Here is a 25,157-nt window from a genome sequence, read left to right on the forward strand (position 1 = left end):
GTGAACATTTGTTTGATTGCACTCTTCTAACTATATTTACTTTAAGACAGTTAATAATAATAATAATAATAATCCTTTTCGAGAGAGAGGAGGGATGAGTGTGAGAAAAAAAAATGTCACTAAATCTTGGGTCATCAATTCATCTCACATGGATGTTTCCGAAAATCCATGCACACACAGAGGAACATGAAATGGCCCAGTCGAGGTGACAGAAATAACCACTGCACTACTGTGCATTTATAATATTTGACCATTTTTCTTTACAGATGGATATTGCCAAGTTATAATTATATCCTCCGGCTATACAGATATTTAGAATTTTGCCATCAGGGGACCTAAATCTATTAATACACTCACATTATGAAGACTGCACATCCTTGTTGGAACAAAAACAAATCCCCCCAAATCTAATCAATTTAGATCAAGGCATTTTCAAGGTTAGACCGAGGGTGGGAGTTCGGTGCAAGTTATTTTAGCGGTAGACAGGTTGTAATTATGTGTTTATTATGAGTTTCAATGTCGTCTGCAGGAATTGTAAATTGCAATTAAATCCAATGTCTCCAGAACGTGTGTGTGTGTGTGTGTGTGTGCGTGTGTGTGTATTTGTTCGAGACATCGTTGACGCGACTCTGACGTAATCAGATAAGCTATTGTTTCCCCTTTCCCCCTAATGAGCTGCAATGAAACTCCATATTTTAATCCCCATTCATACTATAACATTTTTTTAAAACAATAACAAAACAATGCCACGTACACTTGACAGTTGTATTCACGTGTAGAGATATTTCTGGGGGCTAGAAAAGAAAAGAAAAGAAAAGAAAAGAAAAGAAAAAAAAGAAAAGAAAAGAAAAGAAAAGAAAAGTCCCTTATTATCAATGTACAGCAGAATAACGGTATATCGTTGCAGTATGATGCACAGTGTGAGCGTTTTCTGTTTTTATTTAAAAAATATGATCTTTTTTTTCTTTTTCTTTTTTTTTAAATAAATAGGAAGAAACGTTTTGAGCGCAGCTCAGTGGTTTCGTCGGCGTTGGCCGGTCATTGGCGCAATCGTAGGAAAGCGAACCGGGATTCCTCGATTTAAGACCCGAGTGCGTCCGTGCGCGACTGCGCGTGGTGGGAAACGGCAGTAAAGATGGCGGCGCTGCAGGAGGAGCAGTGCTACCAACTCTCCTGTGGCAGAGTGAAGAGAGGCAGCAATGTCTCGCTCTTCCACGTGAAACTCACTGACAGCGCGCTGAGGGCGTTCGAGGGCCTCCACGGCGGAAAGGTAAATCGGCCGCTGTGCTTTTCTCTTTACTCTCACGGTTCTGGTTCGGGTGTAAAGTGTGGTCCCGTTGGCTGGTGACAGGCAGAGTGAGGTCACCCCCCCCCCCCCCCCCCCCCCATCCTCCCTCATCCTCCTCCTCCTCCCTGCTCCCCGTTCTGTCTGCCGCCGCTGCTTCACGATACTCGGGCACACCGGGAGCTGCCCCTCCTGCCTCGGTCTCTGGAAGTGTGTCTGAGTCGCAAAGCGGTCCTCTGCGTCCTGGATGGTGCTTTCAGCCGCTTGTCGCTGCGGCTCCACAGAGCAGCGCTCTGGTTCACTGGTTTACTTGATTCGGGTCGCGTTTGAATCAGTTGGCGCAACAGTTTTTTTTTTGTTTTAAACTTGATAAGTTAAAAAAAGAAATCTGAACCCTAACGAATATCGCCGACCCACATTAACAGGTGATTCCATGAAGTTTAACCTGTTTGTTTTTAGTTTTTAGGTTTTTTTTTTTAGAAGGGGGGGGGGGTAAATAAATTAGCCCCAACACAATGTGAAGAACTACCGTTACAAATCCTCTCAATCCTCCTCAGTTTAATGACTTTAACTAGGTTTAAGTTGTTAAAGTGCTCCTAAAACCCAGGCTTGTTTCAATGACAGCACAGCGAATAATTAGGAAAAGTACCCAGTCTTCATGTGAAACATGGCCATTCCAACCCCCCCCACTCCTCACTGCCAGTAAAGGCTTGTTTTCACTGTACAGCTGTAGGATTGCCTCTCGGCTAATAAACAAGAGATTCAACACATGTGTTTTTGTCAGCAGTGTTTTCTTTTTTTTCTTCTTTTTTTTTTTTTTTTAAAGAAGGGACCCAATTCAAGGTTTCATCTTTTGAAATCGCACTGCTGCTCCTTTTCTTTCTCTCCTGCTTGGCTTCTTGTTGTCGGGAGCTTTAAGTCTGATGGAGGCCGTCTAGTGTTTCAGCTTCTATAAATATTTGACGGGGAAAACCTGGCAGGGCCGGAGGAAATGGTCTTATCTCCAGCCTCGTCCAGCGGGACTCCAGCTGGTAAACCATCGCTGGTCAGTTATGACTGATAAGTGATTTGCTAGTTGAAGACGAATGTAATCTAATTCCTTAAGACACTAGTTTCATACGTTTCAGTCACATGGGACAGTTGGTGACCTCCGCCACCGGGTTTTTGTTTTGTGTTTTGATATACATGGTGCAAAGATGGAGTGGGTATTGGAAGACCAGACAGACACAACAAGACCGTTAATAGAGACCTTTAGACGTACAACCGTGTCGAGGAACGGGGCAAAGACAAAACATGACTGAATGACGAGTCAATAGATCTGGTGGAAGCCCCTCCACTAGACGTTGACGCAACGAGAGATTGGATTCCAGACCACAAAAGCAATTGTCATTCGTAGTCCTCAGGATGGAGAAGGGGGGGGGGGGGGGGTGCCTATCTCCCTTTGGTAGCATCTGTGAAGTGTCCCATTAGAAGCAGCCCAGCCACGTGAAGCATGCACGTGAGCGCTCACTGGGCGTTCATGGGGAAAGTGAGATAGTGGAACCCAAGGTGTCCAGCTGTGACCCCGGGCCACTCGAGCACCTGAGGCGCTCCCGAGCACACTGGCCCACTCTCCATTGTGCTGCACACCCTTAGGCATTCATGTGTTTTGTGTGTAGGGTGGGACAGGTTGCAAAGAAAAGATAAATAATACTGTCTCTGTGATGTTTTAGTAGGGCCGGGCAATTTGGCCTTAAAAGAAAATCTATGATTCCCCCCCAAAAAAGTCTATTTATTTTTTTAGTTTTTCCTTAATACACTTAAAATTTACTGCAAATATGATGTAAATGATGATGTAAATTTCAAAATAAGAATCTTTTTTTCACCACATGTGATAAATGGATTGGTTTTTTTTAGTTTTTTTTTTAATAAATGGATTAAAAAAATTTGCCCAGCCCTACTTTATTGTGAACGATGTGCAAATTGTACATAGTGGAAAGTGCAAACAGTCACTCAAGATGGAAGAACACAAGTTGATTCCAAAGAAAAAGAGCAAGGGATCCATCATATATGGCGGTAGTTTTGTATTCAAGAAGGAAGTTGTGCAAAAATATGCCGGCACAACAAATTTTATACCACCATTTAAAAATCCACCCACGAGAAAATGAAGAGCGTCTGAAACTATGCACGTCGACGTCTCCCGCCGGTTCCAAGTCGGAGAGTAAGTCCAGAATTGATCCAGATATGATGATGTTTGGAGGGTGAAGGTTTGGGTTATTTGGCGAAATAGTCTCTGGGCTGTCGGAGAACGTGGTGCCCTCGAATTTCTGAAACGAGACTCCCGAGTGGTGGATGTACTGACGGTCAGTCTGAGATGCGAGTTTCTGTAGACGTGGTTTGCTCGGTCTCAGAATGACTGGAGTGAATCTATTTGCAAACGCATTGTTGTTGCTCTTGCAATGTAGTCATGGAGGAAGTTTGTTGCCTAATCTAACATTTTGGCTCTTGTAAATGTTGCTTCACTGTTTTGTTTGACCGGTGTGATTTAGAAATAGTTTTACGTTCTTGATTATAGTCGTGATGGTGGGTATCATTGGAAATGTTGTCATTTTTGCTATAGCAATTCTGCCGATAAGGAAAAGTCATCCCAGCATTTGTGATTGTTTTCTATAATTTAAAGTATTGGATTAATGTTGATCTGGGCCATAAACTGACTCTCTAACACGCGAGTCTTATCAGTGCATACTAACAGGTAGAATTTAGGCTGCCACATTGCATTTATTATAGGCGACAACAGAGGTGGAGTCCAGAGTATATGGCTATATACTCAGTTATTCTTTAGTCGGCATTGCATTTGCCCACCTCCAAATTCCTCCGATGCGCCACTCTGCAGTATCCACGAGCCAGTTGCCTATATTGTTCTGGAGGAGGACGAAGCTGTGCCTTGCTCGACTCTGCCTCTAATTGACGAGTGCTTGCTGCGTTCACCGGTTTGATTGGGTATTGTCGACATTTAGCGTGCAGCACGAGGGCCAGCGAGCGAGTCAGAGGCAGAGCAGGGTGGCTATTACAAGGCAAATTGATAAACTATACTGAATTAGGTGACGGTGAGCAAATACTATGGAGGGATTTTCACAAATTAGTGTAAGTAACTAGTTTCTTCGGGATGGGCACACGATTGTAGGATAAGGTCCATTTGTAAACACTGTCTAAAACGAGGTTGACTGTCGAGGAATCTGAGGCTACATTGTCGGCCGGTTTAATATTTGAAAATGAATTGTCGCTGATTGGGAAACAATATTTGGCCCAAATTGCCACCGACCTCGCACCCTGGTCTCTTTCCTGGTCTCGGGTTTCTTTTTCCAACTATTTGCTCGTCGTCTCTCAAACACTGGCCGTCACCCAACTGCCGGGGCGAGGTGGAGAAGGAACAGGAAAAAGGGGTAAACTCCCGATTGTGGTATTGTGAAAGTAGAGTATGATTCTCATTGGCTGCTGTCGGGAGGGAATATCTGATATGGAAAGCAGCATTGACGGAGTAGTTTGGCTGTTTCCTGTTTGAGACGTGACTGTCAGCTGGGCTTCTTCTGTCAGTACATCTGGGGACAGAGTGAACTGGAGCTTTGTGCAGGACTGGCAGCCTCCACCCCCCCCCCCCCCCCCCCCCCCTTACTGGCTGTGACATAAGCAAGGAAATGAGTAAGACTACTTTCTGAACTCTGTAGTCACACGTTTGCATGCTTTATTTATCTATTTTTTAATGTGGATTTTGTATACTATATTGATCCATATTGGGAAAATGATATCTCCGCATTAACCCCCCCTTTAAAAGCCATCTCTTAAGACTTTACATTATGAGGGCAATGCGTCGCAATAAGATCAAGAAAAGTGTATTATGCGTTTGCAGTAGAACTCCCACATAATGCTATTCACTTTCTAAACCTATAGGATAAATGATATTTTAAAGACTTATGGAATAACCTCTGAGCCACATTTGATTTAATTCAGTATAAGTTAGTAGTTATTCTAAAAACTGAAGCTCACTTTGCAGTTAGTAAAGAGGCGACTGGAGCAAAGCCGCATAATGCATTTGTATTGAATGTTGATTTAGTAAACAGCCTCTAGTGCAGAATGTGCAGTTTTACAGGACCAGAAAAGTGGGGAGTTTTATGTAAAATATTATGTTATTACCATAATCAAATATTTAAACTTTGATAGTTTTTTAAGTATTTATTTCATGAGGTTTTTCGTAAGAATCTTACGGATGTTTAAAAAAAAAAAAAAAACTTTTAGGTTGTCCAAGATATATTTTAATAATACTTTTGCATCTGTGACACTTTTTGTGTTCATTGTGTAGATTTGTGAACTTTATAATCATCGTGTCGATGCCTATCAACAATCAACTCTTCTTCCTATGTTCAATCTTGGCCTTTTTTTTGATTTAAAAACTACAAATAGTTTCAGGTTTTAGTGCCAGGCCAAAGTAATACCTGTTGGCATATCACACCTGAGTAATTATGTATGAATGCTATTTGTGACAACTTTCCAAGGCGTTGTAGTTCCAATTGAAGACATTGCTTTCATCAGACCCTTTCTTTGCTGGTCTTTTTTTATTTTCCTTTTGAGTTTGCGACACACCAAGCTTATACTTTGATATGAAACCAACTCGAACCATCTATCTTCACCAACTCTTTCAAACGCACTATGTAATCTCAAATCTGAGAGTTTTTCCCTTTTTCCTTCACGAGCGCCAGATGATCACAAAGTAGAATTTTGGTTCAACTCGGCGTGCGTGGCGTCGGGCTGCGATCCTTCCCATCCAACCCCTATGGGAATGCTATGGGAGGTAATGGAGCCTGGGTGGGGATTTTGTTGCTTGATGCTGGTTGGCCCGTGCCATGGTTATTTAAGGAATGCTTACTTTGCAAGTTTCAGCGGCTCACGGGACACTGCAAGAGATGACCATAACCACTAATGCCAAATACGACTCTAAATGTCACGGTGTTCTCCCGTCCTGTGGCGGGGTCACCCGCACAAGTGACCACGTCGACCCTGGTGTCATTACACACAAAACACCATCCCTGACCAGCATCTTTGGCAAACACGTCAGTCGGGGCAGAGTTCAGTGTTTTGGTCCACAAATATGCTTTGTGTTTGGAACAGTTTTGAGAAAAGGAAAAAAAAAAAAAAAAAAAAGGTCAGAGAGTGCACTGCCTGCATGAATATGTATTCATATTTCAATTTTGTTTGATTCAAGCCTTGACTTTTCTTTTCTTTTTACATATTTAAGCCACTCAATCGGTTGTAACTATTATAAATCAATGTGACTAAGCCAGAAAAATCTCTATCAATTAGAAAAAGAAAAAAAAAAAAAAAGTGAATCAAGCAAAACCTTGAAGGAATTTCTGCTCGCGGAGCGCAGGCTTTTCCATTTTAGAAAAGACTATTATGAAAGGACATTCCTTTTTTTTTTCTCTCTCTCTCTCTCTCTCTAATGATAGTCTATCCTTGTGTCTCTCCTTCACTGAAACTGTGTTTATTCCTGTCAGTGTGTCATGCTGGATGGACTAGGAAAACGGCAGATATATATGGTTCACTGCAAACAAAGTAAGTCGTGAATGCTTTTAGGAATAATGAAATTAATATTTGGGTCTTTCACACGCACTGCACGATCAGATGGAGGGACACCAGGGAAGTTGCAGCTGAAATGTTGAAATTCTTAGCACAGCGGTCTCTTCTGTATACAGAAGCATCATTCACAGTATTTGTTTTTTTTTTTGTTTTTTTGTGGCACAAACATACGGTCACAGACATTTTTAACTCACAGTTGGGGCTTCAGTAATTGCTTCTTCTCGCCTCGCACTTTTATTACCATCAGAAAAGAAAATGGGTTTCTCTGCACACCATTATCAACAAAACAGAAAAATTAAGAAAACAAAAAAAAGAACATTAAGCTATGTTTATGCTATTCTGTGCCAAGTAGTTGTGGCGGGTGTGATAGTCTATTCACAATATCTGAGTTGGTTGAATACCATATTGTAATACCAGCAAGTGAATATCCAGAACAAAGATTAATATAGATTTTTCACTATTATTCCAATAACCGCATGGGAAAATAAGCAGATATTGAAGTGTGCAAATTGGCTTCGTCGGTGGTAATCCTCCTACTTTTCTGCCGTGTTCCTACCGATCCTACTCGGTGGTCATGACGTTGGTACAGGTGGACGTGAGAGACCCCCCCCCCCCCCCATCTGGCAGGTGAAGTGATAAGAACGAGTGGACCACGTCTGGTCTTCAGAGCCCCAGCTGATAGATTCAACGTTGGCATGTGCAGTGTGATTGCGTGAGTCATCTCTGCTCATTGCATTTCCGGATGCCTTTCTCAAATGTATATGTTGTACACGTTCGCTTGGTTGTGCAATAAAACGGGTCTTCAGATGCTTTTCTGGGCAAGAGTTTCATTACGCAGCACTTTAGCTGAGAAGTTGAACCAAGATTTATGCAGCAAGGGAAGCTGATTCGTAATTTGAATAACGCGTGAGAGCACTTGTCTTTTTTTTTTTCCATATACGTTTCATATTTTTGCAGGTTCAATATAAGAAACGACCACATGTCATGCCACCACAGCTGCCTAATCCAAAGCTGTACGATTCAATGGATACACTTTAATATTACATCGCAGTATTTCACAATTGTTTTTTTGGTTTTTTTTTCGGTGCCCCTAAACTCCAAAAGTAATTAACAAGATTTATTTCCAAGAGTTAAAAGTTTTCTCGTTGAACCATCTGTTTCTTGTCAGCCCGCTGTAAATCTGGATCGGTGCGACTTGTCTTCACTCCCCGTTTCACTGACTTTCTCTCTGTAACAAGTGATTAAAGATGAGTTGTTATGCTGCCACGTATTAACGGAGAGATAAAGAATCTCCGAGAAAGGCAGCCGTTTACCCTGGAGCTGTGTAAAACTTGGTGCTATTGAAGATGTGTTATATATGTAGGTTGTTTGAGGGGGGGAAAAACCTGGCCACGCTGTCCTGATAACACAAATATGTGGTTGCACTGAAATACATTGAGAAAAGAATGCAGTAATACTCCACTGAGGCCATTCTAACTTGTTTTGTTTGGGGGTGGGGGTGTCATTAATTCACTTCTCCTAGCGTTGATGTCTGCTGAGTTATCGTTTTTCTAAAGACTCTTGAGTCACCCAAGAAAATCGGCTGATTGAAATTCTTTTGAGATGCAGAAAGAAGTTGGTTTGATAAGTTACAGGGAAAGTGAGCGGCTCACTTGGACGTTCTGCTCAATTGTTTGCTTTAGAGGACAGTGCTGATGGGCTACAGATGTGCTTACCAAAACCATCGCCTTTTATTTTGTCGGCTGTTGAAGAACAATGAAAGTACAATATTTATTGTACACTATAAGATTTTCGGCATGCCATTTGGGGAACAGATGTCTTCCAGTTTTGACGTGGCTGTTGTGAAGTGATTCATCCTGTTGAATTGCATATTCTGATTTTGTGTCGCAAGAACTTGGCTGTTTTAGGACTCCCTTCACTTTTATGAGCCATGCCATTTTGTAGTATTTTGCTATATATTACAAGATAATAGAAACATGTAGATTTGAGTTTTACAAAGCAGTGTTATGTTGAAGCCATTTAGAAATCCTGCAGCTTCTGAGAAACGAGGGATTTTTTTTTTGTTTTATTATTTGAAGATGAAAAAGCTTCAAGTTGTTGTTCATGGTGTGTTGTATGTTCTACAAAAAAAAAAAAAAAGAGCCCAGGTCCACAACAAAGAGGTGCACACACGAGACACTAATGATTCCACCTCAAGCACGAGATCAAATGTTGCTCCGCATGAATCAGGTGGAAACAACCCAACGCTTCAAAGGGACTCTTTCTTCCAGTGAAGAGCCAGTTGCAGTAAATGGGCCCAATTAAGTCGACATGCAAGTGCGTTCCTGTAAAACACTCGTCTGACACGCTTCCGTCAGAACTATTTTTGCGAGGTCTTGTCGACCACACTCGTATCCACTGGAGGTGCAGGCGCACGGAGCGCCGCCAGCGCCGCTTCGCCGCTGCATCGTACGCCACAAACGGCTCTTTCCGCCGCTGAAATCGTAGACGGGTGGAAAATCTCATCAGTGTGACAGTGATGCAACTAAACACCTGGTAAATTGGGAGCTCCAGCCGTACCCCGAGGCACTGAGATCTGGCTTTTCCTGTGCACGTTTACGACACAGTAATGAAATGCTTACAGCAGCGCAGACTTGGTAACTGGGTTTGGTAATTCGATGGGAAATAAATAGGAATTTTCAGTCTGTTTCTATATACCGGCACTGTGTTTTTGTGACAATAAGGAAACCTGTGTCCCTCTTTGCTAGTAGTGCAGCCAAATATTTGAATTTCATTACTAATTGGTTTTAATGGAAAAAAAAATGAATATAGCCTATAATTGCTAAGCATCACAATCATGTACTTTAAGGATTCAGATGCAGGGATCTTCCTGTTTGCCAATTAGAATACTGTGATAAAACTGGGTGTACCGTGGCGATAGCATTGACATACTAAAATATATAATATTGCAATTGTATTTGACCCTGGAAATTGGTTTCAACGGCTTTATTGGTTAGCGTTTTATTAGATTTCTCGCCCCCTACCTCTAGTCGGGGTTACAGAGCCAGCAGACGGCAGTTTTCCTCCTCAAGTAGATCTCAGTTTTGGACCAGTGAGCTCGGAATTGATGAAATGTCGCCTTTCATAACCAGTACAATTTGGGTAGACTCGAAAATGTGTTGTCAAAAAGTAAGTTGTAGGTTTCATTAGACACAAATGGGACTATATTGTCTCACTGGCCCAGTCCCTATGAAGATTGGAGTGGCTCCATTTGCATGTGGAGAGAGATTAGCGAGTGCTTTAGTCTCTAAAAAGGTTGGATGTTGGATGAGGTCAAGGTAAATAAGGGTGAAAAACAACTGGAAGTATGAATCCAGTGCAGACAGACATCGTATACTTAAATATCTTTTTTTTTTTTTTTTTTTTTTTTTTTTTATCACGTCTCTTATCATCACAGCACTTGGTAAAATTATTGCATACTGCATGTTTTCGTAATACACAGCACAACGTACTGCAACATTTAACATGTGTTGTTGCGAGGGATCGTCATTAAACGTCTCACACTGCGTTGTGGACCATGTTTTGGTCCACAGCCTCAGGCTGCAAACGCTGGACTCTCCGCTGTGGCACAAGCTGATGTCCGTCCTGCTCCTGGTTGGCAGAGCGTGGGAACACCCACGGCCTAAATCCGAGCCCCGGACCTGTACTCTGCTGCTAAGGTTAGCTCGGTGGAACATTCTGGGCTCGGGTCCCAGAGAATAGTGACATGTCAGCAGCCCATTCAAATGAACAGGCTGAGGGTAGCACTATGTTAGGGGGGGGGGGAGGGGGAGGAGGAGGAGGAGGAGGAGGAGGAGGAGGAGGAGGAGGAGGAGGAGGAGGAGGAGGAGGAGGAGGAGGAGGAGGAGGAGGAGGAGGAGGAGGAGGAGGAGGAGGAGGAGGAGGAGGAGGAGGAGGAGGAGGAGGAGGAGGAGGAGGAGGAGGAGGAGGAGGAGGAGTTCCGTCTTGGACTTGTCTATTTGGACTTTAGGACAAAATACAAACATTAGCTGCTTTATTTAACCGTAGATTGTTTTTCATTGTGATGCGGTTTGTTTTAGACCAGGAGGATCGGGTGAACAGAGTCACTTTTCCAGGGCTGATCGTCTCTCTCCATTCAGCCAGTTATCAGCCAAAGCTTGATCCATGATGTTGACATTTGACTGACGTTTCATCACGGCGGTATCAACATTCACGATATCGATATCAAAAAACACTCACTGACCTGCAATGAATTGTTTCCATGCTCTATGCATACAGACACATTTTTCGCCTATCGGATCGAGCTCCAGTGCTCCAGATCGATCACGTTACCCTTCATCATTTCAATTTTACATCGCAACCCGGTGGCAACGGGCCCAAAGCACAAAAATCCAGAAATGAAGACTTTAAAACAACAAAGTGAACAGCTGCTCCTCTCGTTGTCGTCTCTGTTCTGTTGGATTTGTACTTTTATTCATCACAAGTCAAACCACAATCATATTGGTTATTGCTTAACAAATATCGCGCACACCCTCGTCGATATATCAGCCTGCAAGGAGCACTGCAGGATCGTTTAGGAGCTGGTCTGTCATGAGCTATTCAACTGAAGATGAGCATATTTTATGATGTCCTTGGAACAGTTTGCAACCTCTCCTGGTGTGCTAATGGCGCTGCTGACATTTCCACTCGCGTTTGTTCTCCTGGCCCGTTCCGCTCACGTCTGTACCCTGTGGTCACGTTATAATGAAAATAAGGCAAAAGCCTCTCCTCAAAATCAACCTTAATTTTATTGGGATCTTGTATCTCGATGGTTTATTTGCACAGCCACACTCCCCAGTATGCGCAATTTCATCCTGACTTTCATCCCTTTTACTTGGTTCCATTGTATTGGATATGTTCAGTAATTTCTTTTTACTCGTATGACCTACCCTTGTTTTTGTTTTATTATCATAACCTCTTTATAATGATAACCTTGGGTGGAGTTGGTAGTAAAGAGGAGAAAATTGTTCAAATATAAAAGCATTCCATTACATCACTACACAAGAAAAAGCATCTTGCAGTAAGATGCAGCCAGTTTATTTGGTCTTTCTACCAAATTCTGACCCGACATATACATTTTGCCGAAGAACACTTGAGACCAGACGTTGAACAAGCCGGTTACATTGCAAATTGTAGTCTTGGATCCCTGTTCCCAACTGACACAATCAACTCTTGGAGGGACTTTTGACTGTTGTAGCTTAAATTTTCTTTTAGATGTAAATGTAGCTCGCAGGTATAAAGTATCCACAAAACCTAAGATGAAGCTGCAACGTCTCCATTTGATGTAAAATGAGCTGCTGCAGCTTTTATTATTGAATTATTAATCATTTGGCCTGCAGCCACATAAAATTAAAGATTTGAATAGAAATCTATATCCGTCAGACTGGGGTCAATCGGTCTGTTTATATTCATCTGTTGGCTTAAAGTCAAGAGTACCACGTGTTCTTTTTCTATCATTAGCTGAAAATGCAATGTGAATATCAAGTCATAGCAAGTGGTGTATGCTTTTTAAATGCCTCCAGAACATATTTATATTCTCAGATTGACTGTGCTTGCTGTTTACTAATGTTTTCTTTTTGGTCTTTTTTTTTTTTTTCTTTCTTTCTTTTTCTTTTTAGGGCCAGTCCTTGCAACCATCGATCAGATTTAATGGAAATCAAGGGGTAAGAACAACGTCCACATCACCCGCACACCTTTTTAAATGTGTTGAATAGGTGATAAAAAATATTATAGCGTAATTGATCACACGATGTGCCACTGTTTCCATATGACATGCCACTGCTTCCCATACAGTTTAACTTGTCATTTCCAGAAATAATGTGACCACAACTGAGTTTATGAGCAGCAGGTGACATTGTGCACACAAATCTTTTATGCAGATAAACATTTTAACACTCGACTGAGTCGCCTACTTTTTTTGTTTTTTGTTTCTGCTCTAACATGAAACCACACTGCCATTAGAGCATGTGCCTCAGAACGCAGTGAGGGAAAAAAAAAATGCTGGCAATGCCGTCCTAAATTTAATAATGTACTTTTTGTCATTGTTGTCATGCGCTGCTCCGGCACCGTTTGACCTGAATACATGACTGTCGCTCGTTATTCAGGCGAAGAGTTCCCATCCTCCCTCGCCGTCCCGTCGCACGCAACTCCATTTGTTTGGCTTCCAAGGGTGCCAAAGAACAACGACGATGTCATCTTTTTCCCACCCCTATCCACTCAGCATATAGCGATGCATGTTACAGGAAGATTATTTTGTTCTTGTTGGCCTGCTCGTGTTTCTGACTATAGTTGTAAAGAAATCTGATCCCAGTTCATTCGTCACTCCCGGCTCAAGGAGTGTCCTTTCACATAATGTGGATGTGATTTTTATTGTATTTATTTATTTTTGTTTACTTTTTCCTCTCTGCTGTAGGTACTATAGTACTAATACTGTAGCATGTACAGCAGAGTTGATGTCTTGTGTATATACTCGTCCCGTCATTGGTTCAACCTGGTACGAAACGGGAGGACATGAGTTTTCGTCCTCCCTCCTCTCTGGCTTCCAGTCCACTTCAAAATAGATTTTTTTAAGATTTTACCGCTTGTTTTTAAGGTGTTAAATGGGTTGGCACCTTATTTGCCTGAACTTTTACATGTCCAGGCTCCAGTTTTATTGCTGAGGTTGTCTAATCAGATGCACCTTTAAAGTTCCCAGATCCAGGCTCGGACCTCGTTTCCACGACGATGAAAACGAGTGTATCCGCAAAATGCAAAATCTTCTTTTTCTTTTTTTTAACGGATTAGGTATCGCATGGAACGTTATCGTATAAACGTGCCTCAGTAGAGGTGACTGTGCCTTTCCTGTGACTTCACCCAGTCCGTGGAACTGCTTACTTGTTCAAATTGGACCCGCTCTGTCTCTTGATACCTTAACGTACCCGCTGAAGACGCGTATTTACTCTCTGGCTTTTAATTCTAACTGAACGCTGGCGCCTTGATCTATGGCATTGTTTTTCTTGCCTTATGTATTTCCGCACAGATTACGTTTTGTTTTTCATTTAAACTTGTAAAGCAATTTGCCCAACCTTGTTTTTTAAATTTACTATATAAATTAAATTAAATTGACTTGTCATAATGCATGAAAAGAGTGCGACCCTAACCTTAAAACGAAGGGCAGCAGACGTTTGTGTTGTCGAATTATCACAGCTCCAGTAAAACTAAAGCCACCGTGTTTTTGCTGAAACGGGCACGCCGTGTGTAGAAGTTTTTTTCTGAAAAAGGCGAGAATGAAATCTGGGAGGATGAGAGCGGCTCCACCTCTTCTTATGCAGCTGGTTTCTACTGGTTTGTGCCAACAGCATTCACACATGGGTGCCTCGGCTCCCTGTATATCTGCAATTAACTGACTGTTCCTGGAAACACAATAAACACCCTCGCGTTCACAAGCAGCAGCTCCCTGAGAGGGTGAAATATCGGGTCAGTTTGTGTGCGCCTGCCCCTCCTGCCGTCCACTGGTCAGTTTGCTCTTCTGCACTGGCTTCACTTCAGGTCCGTGTGACATTCAGTGGCCGGATTCTGTGTCGACACAGTAAACAACAACATTTTGTCATGGTCAATGGTTTGTTGTTGATGCTGACAAAGTTTTTTTTGGCATCACTAATGTGCAGTGACGCCTCACCAAGGTGTCATTTTCTTTCTTTTCTTTTTTTTTTTTTTTTAACAAAAATTAAACAAGTGGGAGTTTGCATCTGATTTAATGTAATATGTTATGACTTAAGAGTTTAATTGCAATTTAATTGTATTGATTGACATTGTCAGACTTCAGTTTAATGTAATTAGGACAAATTAAAATGATGAATGTCGCTACGTGAGTTGAATTTTCTATTTTCCTGCAGCAATTGGACATAAAGTTGAATTTGTTCTACATCTAGTATAGACACATGGCTTGACCTAATACCATGCCATTGTGAATATTAGTTGAACATGTGTATTGTTAGGGTTACACAGTGACAAATTTACAAATATCAATTCATAAATATACATATTTGCTCCATTATTGTTGCTCTGTATTTTATTACAAGTATGTTGCAGAGCTATTTAACGGATGCATTATATGGTATGTTCAACAAATGAAAAAGGACTAATGTGCAGCATTCGATTCAGCACTTTCACACTTGGTACTCAGATTTAGAATGAATGAATTTCCAGATTATTTGGCTATACATTTGGCGTCTATTTGTTTCCACTGAAAAGAGCCTCGTGTTATCATATTTGCTTTTAAAGTAAAATGCTGCTTGGGGGGGGGGAAATAATGTTGGGAAAAGATGTGAGGCTGTTTTACCAGGGATACAAAAACTAGAATGTCATTGAGCTAGTACAGTTGTCTAAAAGTCATATCCTGCAACTGGAAAGAAGCTTTTATTGACAAAATCTACTGAATCTGTTTCCAGCGAACACACGGGGATGTCAGCTTGCAGCCTCTTGGCTGATTTGCGCTACATTCAAATGGCTTAAAAGCGCACAAGGTCTTAACATTTGATGCAAGCTATATAATATGGGGATGTTTAGATTGGCTCTAGGATTTCTACACGTCAACAAGAGATAGTGATTTGACCCTCATTTTTTTCATAAAGTTTTTTTTGTTTGTTTTGTTTGCATGTTGACAAAATGCCCTGGGCGATGTTGCTTCTTCGACGTTCCCTGGCAGACTGCAGGCCTCTGCTGCTGCCTTCCTGCTGTCGATATTTTTGTGCAGAATTGGAATTGATGCACTGCGAAGTGCTGAAATCCTGCACGGGGCCAAGATTGTACTTTCACATTCCTTCACTTCGTGTTGTATCGGGAGTACAATTAATTTTTCTAAGTGTGCATCAGGACAGTCGACTGTGACGACACAGCCGGATTAGTGTACCGCCATTTCTTTTAAGTGCTGCAGAGAAAAGGGTCATAATTTCTCTCCAACATGCCTTGAATTGTAGTGGGAAATCTGCATATGTTCCCACGCGCCCGTGCCATAGATGGACCTGATGTTTTATAGCTGACATTTTCACTAAAGCATTTAACCGGTGCAGCAGGCTCAGTTGAGGGGTGGAAATCTGTTGCTTTTGAATCTGAATGCATGTCAGAAGTGTGAAAGTGACTCTGTGGCGGAACAGATGGCCCGACTGTCGCAGTGAGAGCTCGAGCTCATTCACTTGTATTCATTCATCGACTGTGGCGCTTTTCTGAGCTCTAACAAAGTTTGCACAAACACCTTTCTACTAAAGAAAAGGATCCTAAAGATCGAACGCATTTAAGAGTTGGAGGCCACTTCTCCAGGCAGGTTTGCTCGAACGACCGAAAAACACAGATGTGTGCTTTGTGAAGAGTGACAAAATTATTAGGATGAGGAGGCCGTTTGTTTAACTTGGACTGTAAATCTCCTTCTTGGGTTGCTCCGGCTTTAGCAGTGCTCCATGGTTTCATTGAATACAGTTTGAGAATTTGTGAATGTGAAACACATGCTTGCTTCGTGGGAGTCCTTTTCTGTATTAGGTAATGGAGCCGTTTCTGCTTTGTTTGTAATAGGGTTTTTTTTTTGTATTGATCTCTTAGGGAAGTTATTTGTCCACATTCAACTCAACTTGTTTCTAGTAGTGGCGGGCTGCCAAGGTCCTTCTTCAGCGAGCCACAGTGGGATTCGAACCAGTGAACCTCGGATCTCTATTCTGCATCTCCAACCATTGCCCAAATAAGTCTTGATCATCGATCAAGTGTATGTGGGTTATTGGTTTATATGATGCATCTTACACTTCTGTTTTTTCTTTTTCAAGTTTTTGTGCTTTTTTGATTTTATATATTTCCATCTTAAGAAATGTATTGTGACTTCCCTCCAGGTTCCACTAGAGGGCGCTTGTGTCCCACTGGCGGTCGATGAATTGCGGCTTTAAAATTCTCAAACATTCTCAAGCTTTTCAGTGCGAGTCGCCTGAACGAAATGGGAAGCTCTCCACCATTATGGCTGACCTGATCTTACAGTAGTGGAGACTTGAGGCCTCCCCAATCGTCGCACGTACGCTAGGACTGAGCATGCGTCCTCGCCTACTGTGCGCTGTTGTGTGGAGATCCTCCGTCTCCCCGTCGGAACAATCACAGATTAAAAGCAAATAAAGAGCCAGGGTTTCCAACTCCCCCTAGGTGGGACACTGGTCCATCACAGGTTAGTTCCCAGCATATGCTGGCGCTCATATATACAGCCGAGTAGACTGGAACAAAGTCGAGCAAAGCGCCTTGCTTTTTGAAACCACAACACTTTAAAACATCAAAGGGTTTCTCACCGTTCAAGGTTTGTGTGCACATTTGTCTCGTTCATTGCAGGGTTCTTCACACATGGTATTTGTGAAGCACAACTCACCTGTGCAGGAAACGACACCGCTCGTACGCAAATTTTGTGAAGTCGGTAAAAGGCTCGGTGTGTGTGAAGTTCACAATAACGATTTGTTGAACAAAGCCAATGAGAAGCTAATGAAGTGTGGCGCCAACAAATCCATCCCATCTTCAATACTGGCTGGCTTCCAAGGTAGAGCAGGTCGTATGTTCATGTGTGCATGCCCGATGTCCCAATGCAATGCATTATGGGACTGATCCACTGGCTGAGCTGGATGAATAATTCAATCGGATGGATTTGCAAGTTTACATACCTCAGTAAGAGCAGTGTTCATGAAGATGGCACAATCTGGTCTCTTAATGAATAAAAGAATTCATCGAGATTGACGAAACGACAAAAGTGAATGCCGCTACTGACGAGATGGAGAAGGAGAAAAAAAAAAGGAAGTTTAAGCTTTGATCCATTTCTTGAGAAACTGTTTTTCTTTTCTGGATGAGTGAGAAATGCGAGCACACAGTGGTTTCAGCATTCACACGTTTGTTGCTTACAGCTTTAACCATTTGGTGTGGAGGAGCCTCTTTTCACTTTTTTGGTCCTGTACAGCGTGAGTCAGTGAGTCAACTGAGTCATCCGTCTGAGCCCTCCCTTTCCGTCGGCTCCTCTGCTTCTTAATTATATCACACAACACAGACACAGCCAATTTTGGCACTCCGGTTTTTTTGTGTGGTTCTTTTGGCTTGGTTTTTATTAAAGGGGGGGGGACGGTAAACTCAAAGTTGTCTGAAAACATTGTGACCTTAAACATTGTTTCGCTCCAGAAAACCTTCATGTATATTTTGCAAAATGGAGATGAATACCGACACCACAACTACATTATGACGATTCACTGCCTGAGAGGACAGGCTGGGAGTTTTAGCTACAATCTACACAAAGATCTCAAGTTACAAACGACTATTTGTGGTTTATACACACGTTTCAAAAGTCTCTCTTGTAGAAGACATTTTTTATTTTTTATTTTTTTTGAGACTACTTGGCACCATCAAGGTGAAATAAAATGTACAAATGAGATTGGTGAGGAGATGCCAATTAAAACTCTATAGTTTTTATACAAGTGTGTCGACCACCTGTGGCTCCGTCGGAAGTGAGTTGTCCTTCATTGGCAAGGCGGCTACTACATTTATTTTCTTTGTGACTGGTGCAAAGTGTGTCGAGTCTTCTCACAAGATAAGGCCACTGTTACCATTTCACAAGTGAAAGGTCCCTTTCCACTTTCTGAGTGTAACATATAATCTCACATTTGGGTTGTTTTTATTCCAAGCTGGTCATTTTTTTTTCCTGTCCGTAGCCGAGTTGCTCTGCTTTAAATTGCATCAAACTCATTCAAATATTAATGTTAACAATATTGTTTGTCAGCACTAAAGTATTGATTTTTCTTTTCTCCCAGTCTTCTGTTTCTAACTGCACTTTGGCACTTATATTTCTTTCCAAGCAGCCACGTCATTTTTATTTCCCTCTTGACAAACGCTGAACTGCAGTGTTCCAAACGAACGCAGAGAAAGGCCCTTTTTATAGCCTTTTTGACTTGTTTGCTCACATCACCAATTTCAATACTATTATGAAATATAGCCAACAACAAACTGTTTTGTAACATCCTTGTTCTGACTATATTTATGATCCCAGCATTAAAGAAGCTCTCAGCGTAGCGCGGGTCTCATTTTGAGTATTCGGCGTTAATTTTAAGGGATGTTTGTTTCTCTAGTATACACTGGGTTAGTGTTAATTGTTTGAGAGACATTTTTGAAAGACGGTTGAAGCGACATGTTTGCAATAAATGGTTGTAGATTTATTTTCTGTGTTGCATCAGAGAGAGTTGTTTGTAGAGTGAAAGATGATTGGGCATGACGGGACTGAGATTGAGGCAGATGATCGTATTTGTGTTCATGAGCCACCGAAGCCTTTGCATGTGGGGGCTTTGCTTTAAAAAAAAAAAAAAAAAAAAAAAAAAGCTGGGTTGCCTGCTTTTTGACTGCATGTGGGTCCCAGCCTGAGTGACTGGCTGGTTCTCGGATCAAAGATCAGATCTCTGATCAACAAAAACGGATTATAAATGAGTTTAGAGGTGTCTTTTGTCATAGCAGCTCTGTGTGATATAGCGATTACATCATCTTGACCTCAGTCAGCCAGTGAGGGACTCCTCACACCACCGTTTGGTCCTGTCACTTTGAAACTTGCCGTATATCCACTGGAGTTCTTAAACACAGGACTTGTGTTAATTTAATGTTGAGTTCATTGTAATCCAGCAATTTCCAAGAGGCAAAATATGAATGGGATGTGTGTGAGAGGGCACATTTGTCCCTGCAATGAAAGTCAAACATTCTGACCCACTAAAAAAAAAACTGAAGGACTCTTCTAGTTCAGCAAAGGTCAGACTGCAGCCGCTGAATTTATTTTCTCTATGTAAGCCGCACTATCGGCGCCTAGTTTCCCATCGCAGCTTGTTGACGGTGGTTAACTCCCCGTCCTCCTGTAGTCTTCAAAGCAACGCCTGTATTGCCGCAGGAAAGTAATTACGGAGGTGCAAAACGATGCGCATGACTGCTTAATGCTGCAGACGGTAAAAATACCCATCATTGCTGTTCACCACAGTGATTTGGTGGTGTTCAAAATCACACCGTGGGAACACAATTGGAGTTCTGCAGAGCGAGATAAAAGGTAGACGGTACTTGGATTCACATACATTCCATGTTCAGATTGTTCCAAAAGTCAAGAAAACTAAGAAAATGTAGATTTTTTTTTTCCAGTTAACGCCCAGTTATATTTCCTTTAGGCACGCAAGGTGGTATTTGCATTTCAAACTTCATGTACCACTGCTTCCTACAGTGGTCGTGCACATCTGCAAACTCCCAGGATACGTACCAAATCACAACAGCTGGATGGCAGGTTCTGGCCATACTTGTCTCTATAGCATTAAGCATAAATGGCCAATTTAGGTTAGAATTTCAAGGTGTTATTGGTCAACATTTGTTTGGTATACACTTGTTTTTTTTTAGTCTATTAATTTTGTGACATGAGTCACAGGTATACTTCTCATGTCAGCTTTGGTCATTCTAACACCAAATTGCCAATAATAATACAATAACTTGCGATACTGATATTGCTCGTCTTTGTTTCCAACAGAAAATTTCATTGCCACGGTCAGAAGATTCCAGCGAACCGCAGACATTTACTTTCTACCTGTCAAATGTGGGCAGAGATAACCCCCAGGGCAGCTTCGACTGCATCCAGCAGTACATCACCAGGTGACCAAGAAACTCTGATTTGGCGTCTGTTTTGTTGTTCTTGCTGTTGTTTTACTGTGTTTATTAATATAAAAGCAGTTTATTGAAATGTAAGGGTTAACGTGTTTAAAAAAAAAAATCTGTTTAGTGGTTTTTAGTTGTCAAAATTGCCAATATATCAGATTTTAACTTCAGCATAATATAAAAAAGATCACAAAGGTGTCGTCACGATTATGATACAAATCATAACACAGATTGTATCACAGTCTGTTAAGTTTATGTAGCCCTGCTTCTGCACTCCACAGTTGATTTAATAAGGTGGTCCACTCATTTATTCCCCCCCTTTTGCAGTGCATACACTCTATTAGATACATTTGCAGCCACCTTTGTTAAACCACAGGAACTTTGGCTCAAAGTAACGCTCACAAAAAAAAAAATGGCAAGATGCCACGGTGATGTTTATGGGCTTTTTAAATGCCGTCTGGATCTTCAAGCTGAACAAGCGTGGAGAAGTGATGCAGGCCAAAATTCCAGCTAAACCCCATTAAAAAGTGTTGCATCTCTAACCTTCTTTTTTTTTTTTTTATAAACATCTTAAAAAAACCTGTTCTAAATTTAAGATGGCATTCAAATGCATGCCTTTTCTCTGCAAGTTCTAACTATCCAGTTCAAAACAAATTGAGCCGTCTGCTGTCGAAAAGCAAACGGACTGCTTAAAATGCGCATGCATCAACCTTCATAAACACCCTTTGCGTTTTGGATGACGCAACGTTCACATATGCTGACCAAATCAAATGGCTTGTCACCAGATGTCTGTGCTGAAGAGGAAGGAAGTAGGAAAACAGAACGAGGAGCAACGATCCACTTCTTACCGCTGTCAAACTTCTGACCCCATTATTCGAGACCTATTTTTAACAAGTGGGTCAGGTAGACTTCATTTGAATATGAGTTCATAAAACAACATTGAGTTGCAGTTCAAAACTAACTAACTGACTGAGCTCTGACTAAATAAGCCTGCAGTATCACCGGCTTTGCCATGCAATGTCGGGCAAAAGGGATTTTTTTTTTTTTTTTTTTTTAATTCCAGCTGTAAATTGTATTGTGGGGATCCACGACGAGCCAATTTGCTGGGAACTGATTAGTGGCTTTCAATGTTGCGAGACTGTGCTGTGAGGGAAATGAATATTGGGAAAAGTTTTGTAAATGAACTTATCAATTCTAAATGTTAGGTCAATCCTGACGGCCCAGGGATTGACGGTGGTAATTTCTAGTCCGTTGCGTAATCCCTGCCGGTTGAGGCGGTCGGATGAAAGTGACACAATTTCAGACTCTTTTTTTTTTTTCAAATTGACCTTCTGTTCACTCTCCTCCCTGATTTTCCTCTGTTTTTTTGTTTTGTTAGCGAGGGGAACATTGATCTGGATTGTTTGGGTGCGGTTCAGCACAAGATCACGGTGTGTGCCACCGATGACTCCTACCAAAAGGCCAGGGAGAATATGGCCCAGGTGGAGGAGGAGACCCGCAGTCGGAGCGCCATCGTCATCAAGCCAGGGGTCCGACACGGAGCAGGTGAGAAGACCCGGTACCGCTTCGTGAGCGCGGTCGGCCAGTGGGCCCATTCTCTGACTCGCATTCTCGCAAGGACAAGAACCGAAATAACTGAAGTCTTAGTCAGTCAGGGGAGAGATTTCCACTCAACTCTCGACACCCTATGGTTTTTAACAGGCTGGAATATATTTTTTTTCTAACCAGCAAACACCCACTGAACATGTGTTTTGTAAACCTTTGCTCCGTTTGGTGAATGAGCTCATATGGGACCAGACGGGTCATTTGAGTCCGCACAGCAGACTGTCGGAACACATCATTCATAACCGCAACGCTATTGAATTTGAGGGTTGTTGGTTCACTGGTCAATAATACAATGAAGCTCGCACGCATGCACGCGTCCTCCTCGTTGTTGTTGTGAACGTAGCAAAAAATGCCACTGGCTTATCACAACATGTTTGCTTTCTGTTTTTTGTGCGAGTGCAGTCTTCATAAAACAAGATGTTGTAAAGTAGCAAAAAAACAAAAAATAAGACTACTTGCTTGAGATGAAGGAAGTTTATTCAGAAAAAAAACCAAACTGAATTTCAGACTTGGTTCGTGACCTGAAAGAGAGTTGTTGGCAGGAAATGATGATGATGGCTGCTGCATGCCGAAGAAGGCCGGTTCGAGTGAGGCAACATTAAAAATCAGTTCAGAATATAACAGTCGTTGGGTTTGACTGTTGTTCCAGATATTAAACAAAAATGTTTGTTTACTTGTTTACTTAAAAAACAAAAAAACAAAAAAAAAAACCCGAAGACTCTGTATGAGTCATCATCTTGCAGTACTTTTAGTGGTAAATATGCACATAATACAATAAATTATAATTTCATAACTAAAGTTGGCACAAAATGTTGACCATTATATGGACTTTCTTTTTTTTTTACCCTCTTCGGAGCTGGTGTGTGAAATATACAGAAAACCGGTATTAATGGGATGTAGTCTGGCCTGCAGGATTAATATTCAGTAGTTGCCAAGTAATTTTACGTCTTGAGATTTGAGACTTTTGACCCAGCAATAAAATATTTTTTCTTGACATTTAATTTTTTTACTTTTTCGTTGTAATTTGCACCAAAAAGCATTGTAAAAATTGAGTGATCTTGAAATTGCACCTTTTTTTTTTCCCGTTTCAGCTAAGAAGGTCCTGATCCAGAGACTGAGGCCCGCTCCTCCGGCCATCAACTCTCACGACATCCGCAAGAAGGGCGTAATTCAGCACAAGCCCCTCCGCGAGCGCCTCATACACCTGCTGGCCCTCAAGCCTTACAGAAAGCCTGAGCTCATCCTGAGGTTGCAAAAAGATGGCCTCACGCCACTCGACAAAGACTCCATGGACAGCCACCTGAAACAGGTCTCACACACACACACATCCACACACACACACACACACATTTACACGTCTTCTTTAACCACCGATTTGTAGTTACCAGTGACGTTGGCGCTTATGATGAAGAGAAATCTGTTGTTGGGTTCTGGCCCCTGTAGTAAATCTTCCATATTTGTTTCAGATGTATCCTGCATAAAATCCCAAATATGCTTGAATCTAATTGCGCTGGCGGATGCGGACGGAGCATTCCGTCTCCTGCATTCATTACACACATTATTTTGGTATGTTTCCAGTGAGCGTGGCAAACCGAGTAATTCCCACCGATGACTGTGGGGGCAGTGTCGTGCGACGTGTGACAAGTGAGAGGGAATGAATAAGAAATCTTAACCGCGAAGACGACGGGAATAACGGTCGATTCGAGGAAAGACGACGAAAGTGTGCCTGAGCACAAGCATATGTTGGACTTGACCTCACCTTGGCATCGGGACAAAGAAGCTTCAGAAGACCTATGTCAATACTGTGTCTTCACGAGGGACAGCGAATTATACCCCCGAAACAAAATCTTAAATACTATTTGGGACACACATACTCTTTTCAGCAGTTTTGAATCTGTGTAATAGTTTTTAAAAACCGTGTCCCACATGAAATGTCGCCTACTGGATGGATTGCGTAACAACCACACCAATATAAAGCACTCATGAGAATGAAGGCACTGACCCACGACAAGGTGCACGTCACAATTCATTTGCGTAGAGTAAGCATATTTGGGCCGTAAAAATACCTTAATTTAGACGATGCGTCGGTGTTTTGCAGAGCTTGACGATAACCGATAAAAAACGTCCAAGGGTCCAAGACCAGAACTGAGGAGCACCAACGTAGTAAATAACGGCTGAGCTCATCCAAGACATTTATTCTGATCCTAGGTTGCGAATCTGAATGGGAAAGAAAACACATTCACGTTGAAGAACTTTTGGTATAACGAAATACAGAAGGATTGGCCTGGCTACACGGAAGGAGACCAGCAGCTTCTCAAGAGAATTCTCTTCAGGTACATTTTTTTTGTCTGTTATTTATTTTTCAGCCCATTTAAAGCTATGATATTTAAGATATGACCTCTGTATGTTAAAGGTTACGCTTGGTTGGTGTCGTTACTCCTTAAACTACTTAGTCTGATATTAAGAATCGTTTTAAACTAAATAAGCCAGATTATTTTGTGAGTTGTAGGTGTCCCTGAGAGGATTTCTGTTTATTCCACCGAGTTTAATTTAAGTGTGTTTGTTGACTGCATGGCCCGTTGGCCGTCTTCCCAGTGGAAAAATCTGGTTTCCCGGGATCTGGGACACTAAGGAAGAGAAGGCTCCCAACCAGCTAAATATAAACCAGGCTGCAGTGTTCACTTGCTCCCGTTGTAGACTCGACAATAGCTCCTATTCCCTCCAGTAAACTTACCTGTTGCTTGACTCTGGAGCCAAGGTGTTGTCACCGACCGATCAGAAGAATAGAAATGAGAATAGGCTCCTATTCATTGCAGTGCAATCACTACAAAATGTTTCTTAATACACTTTATACGTTTATTTTTTGTAACTTCTGATTCTGAGGGTTTTATGTTCTCTGGGATTGTTTGAATTGTGACTGTTTTTTGTTGTTTTTTTTCATCTCACTCGTACACTGTACACTATTATGCAC

The 25,157-nt window shown here is 41.8% G+C and overlaps 1 protein-coding gene across 1 annotated transcript in view; it reads left to right on the plus strand.

Moving 5' to 3' along the window:
- Positions 1-1,119: 1,119 nt before the first annotated feature.
- ell (elongation factor RNA polymerase II) overlaps positions 1,120-25,157 on the plus strand; it is a 33,462-nt gene continuing 9,424 nt past the window's right edge. The window contains exons 1-6 of the mRNA XM_080506871.1: positions 1,120-1,270; positions 12,553-12,597; positions 20,457-20,578; positions 21,960-22,126; positions 23,278-23,495; positions 24,395-24,519. Coding sequence (XP_080362997.1) covers positions 1,136-1,270; positions 12,553-12,597; positions 20,457-20,578; positions 21,960-22,126; positions 23,278-23,495; positions 24,395-24,519 — 812 coding nt within the window. The 5' untranslated portion in view covers positions 1,120-1,135. The remainder of the gene's footprint in view (positions 1,271-12,552; positions 12,598-20,456; positions 20,579-21,959; positions 22,127-23,277; positions 23,496-24,394; positions 24,520-25,157) is intronic.

The sequence above is a fragment of the Blennius ocellaris genome (genome assembly GCF_963422515.1).
Source record: "Blennius ocellaris genome assembly, chromosome: 12".
NCBI lineage: Eukaryota > Metazoa > Chordata > Actinopteri > Blenniiformes > Blenniidae > Blennius > Blennius ocellaris.